At 32.3% G+C, this 1,950-nt stretch overlaps 1 protein-coding gene across 1 annotated transcript; it reads right to left on the bottom strand.

The window, feature by feature from the left end:
• Window positions 1–529: 529 nt before the first annotated feature.
• Window positions 530–1,682, bottom strand: LOC127942338 (olfactory receptor 52Z1P-like). The gene has a single exon (XM_052538024.1). It carries the CDS (start codon window positions 1,680–1,682, stop codon window positions 717–719), a length of 966 nt encoding a protein of 321 aa, XP_052393984.1. The 3' UTR covers window positions 530–716.
• Window positions 1,683–1,950: the final 268 nt, after the last annotated feature.

Genomic DNA, 1,950 nt, shown 5'->3' with positions numbered 1-1,950 from the left:
GCTTTAAATCTTCGACGTAGGCTGCATTTTAGTCTTTGTTTTGCATGAATTACATTTGATTCATGTGAAATTTCCTTTCCTGTAAATCCTTTGCAATATTATCAGGTGATCTCTTGTTGGTGGAAAGACTGTCAGAAGTCAGAAGAAGATGGTGCATTCAGCTTCAATGCATTACAGGCTCGTGACTCATCAGAATGTAGCCCTTGGTTGTGCTACATCGCTACTTGCTGAAAAAAGTAGTTAGTTACAGGCAAGCTACACTGTTTTTAAAGTAGCGTCGCTACTTATAGCTTACTACTCCCCAACACTAGTTGAGAGACTGGACACTATGAGCTTTTTAAGATTTGGTACAGTAGCACACTGAACTCTTGAAAAATAATAGATAAATGTAATAGATAAAATACACTGATTAAAAGTACATTTATACAAACTTTTATTCTATCTTACAAAAAGAGCAAGAATAAATTGTACATAAATACAATAATGATATTTAGGTACAAAAAGGCATGGAGGGGAAAACATCTGAGAGATCATTATTATCAGGGGGACTTGATATTGTTAAACAAACCTCTATATTTGGTGATATTTTTGTTTTTTAATTAAGATACATATATTTATACATATATTGCACTTTATTAGTGTAATACACTTATGATAAACAAACTCGTTCCCACTTTTTGTAATACTTCATATATATGAAAACCCAAATGTCATGACTATTTTTTTTTATGTTTTCGTCTTTTTTGTGCACGTGAAACATTTACTTTTGATGCAACACATAAAGTAAAAACACTTTTCCGCACTGCTCTAATATTTAACCCATAGATAAGAGGATTGAACACAGGTGGGACTATCACCAGTTCTAGAGCCAAAAAATTACGCAAACTCTCTGAAATGTCATTTGAACCATATCTGCTATACATAAAATCAAAAAGCAAAGCAAAAGAGAAATTTATCAGTGAAAATATATGTGGCAGACATGTTTTCCAGAATTTCCTTCTGTTTTCTAAAGATATTTTACATGCAGCAATTAGTTTTATATAGGAAAATATTATAATTGCTACAAAGCTAGAACATATAACAGCAACAATATATCCATAGACATTATTAACAAAAGATGAACCACAAGACAGTTTTACAATTGACCAGTTGTCACAATATAATTTATCTATGTGATAGGCACAAAATGGCCTTAAATTTGACAACAGAGTGCCAGTTAACACAGAAAAAGTGGGAACAATCCATGAAAACAGAATTAATTTCACACAAGTGTTTTTAGTTAATCTGGAATGATAGTCTAAAGGTTTACATATAGCTACATATCTATCATAAGACATCACAGTTAAGATTGTGAACTCACACAGTAAAGAGCTGTAAATCACAAATATCTGCAGAGCACACATATGAAAGGAGATCACATATGAGTCCAATATTAAATCAGACAAAATTTTGGGGTAGAATCCTGTGGCTCCATAAATCCCATTTATACACAAATGACCCAAAAATATGTACATTGGTTCATGAAGAGATTTCTCCATGATAATGGCCATAATAAGACGGATGTTAATTGACAATATAAGCACATATAAGAAAAGGAAGCAAATAAAATAGACATGCCTATATGACTTAGATTCTTTGGGCACCATTAGAGTCAGTATCCCAAAGTAAGACATGTTATCCATCATGGTAAATAGATTATCCTTCAAATCACATGAAACAAATGACAATGCAATGCAAATGGCAAACAATATTAATAAACATTTAACATGGTTTACAACTCATTAGGCTTCAGTATCCAGCCACTGCTTGCTGCAGGAATGACAGTGAGAGTATCTTACATAAACAGATTCAGAGCTGTGTGTGATCTCAACTGTGATCTTTATGAGGTCTGGTGGGTTTTTATAAGGTATTTTTTTTTTTTTTTTTTTTTTTTTTTTATCGTTAGGGATG

The sequence above is a fragment of the Carassius gibelio genome, chromosome A21 (assembly GCF_023724105.1).
Source record: "Carassius gibelio isolate Cgi1373 ecotype wild population from Czech Republic chromosome A21, carGib1.2-hapl.c, whole genome shotgun sequence".
NCBI lineage: Eukaryota > Metazoa > Chordata > Actinopteri > Cypriniformes > Cyprinidae > Carassius > Carassius gibelio.
Note: the sequence above shows the minus strand (reverse complement) of the source record. Positions and strands in the feature narration are given on the sequence as shown.

What these genes read in the sequence shown, in the direction of transcription:
- LOC127942338 (XM_052538024.1), bottom strand. Translation starts at nt 1,682, where the DNA reads ATGGATAACATGTCTTACTTTGGGATACTGACTCTAATGGTGCCCAAA.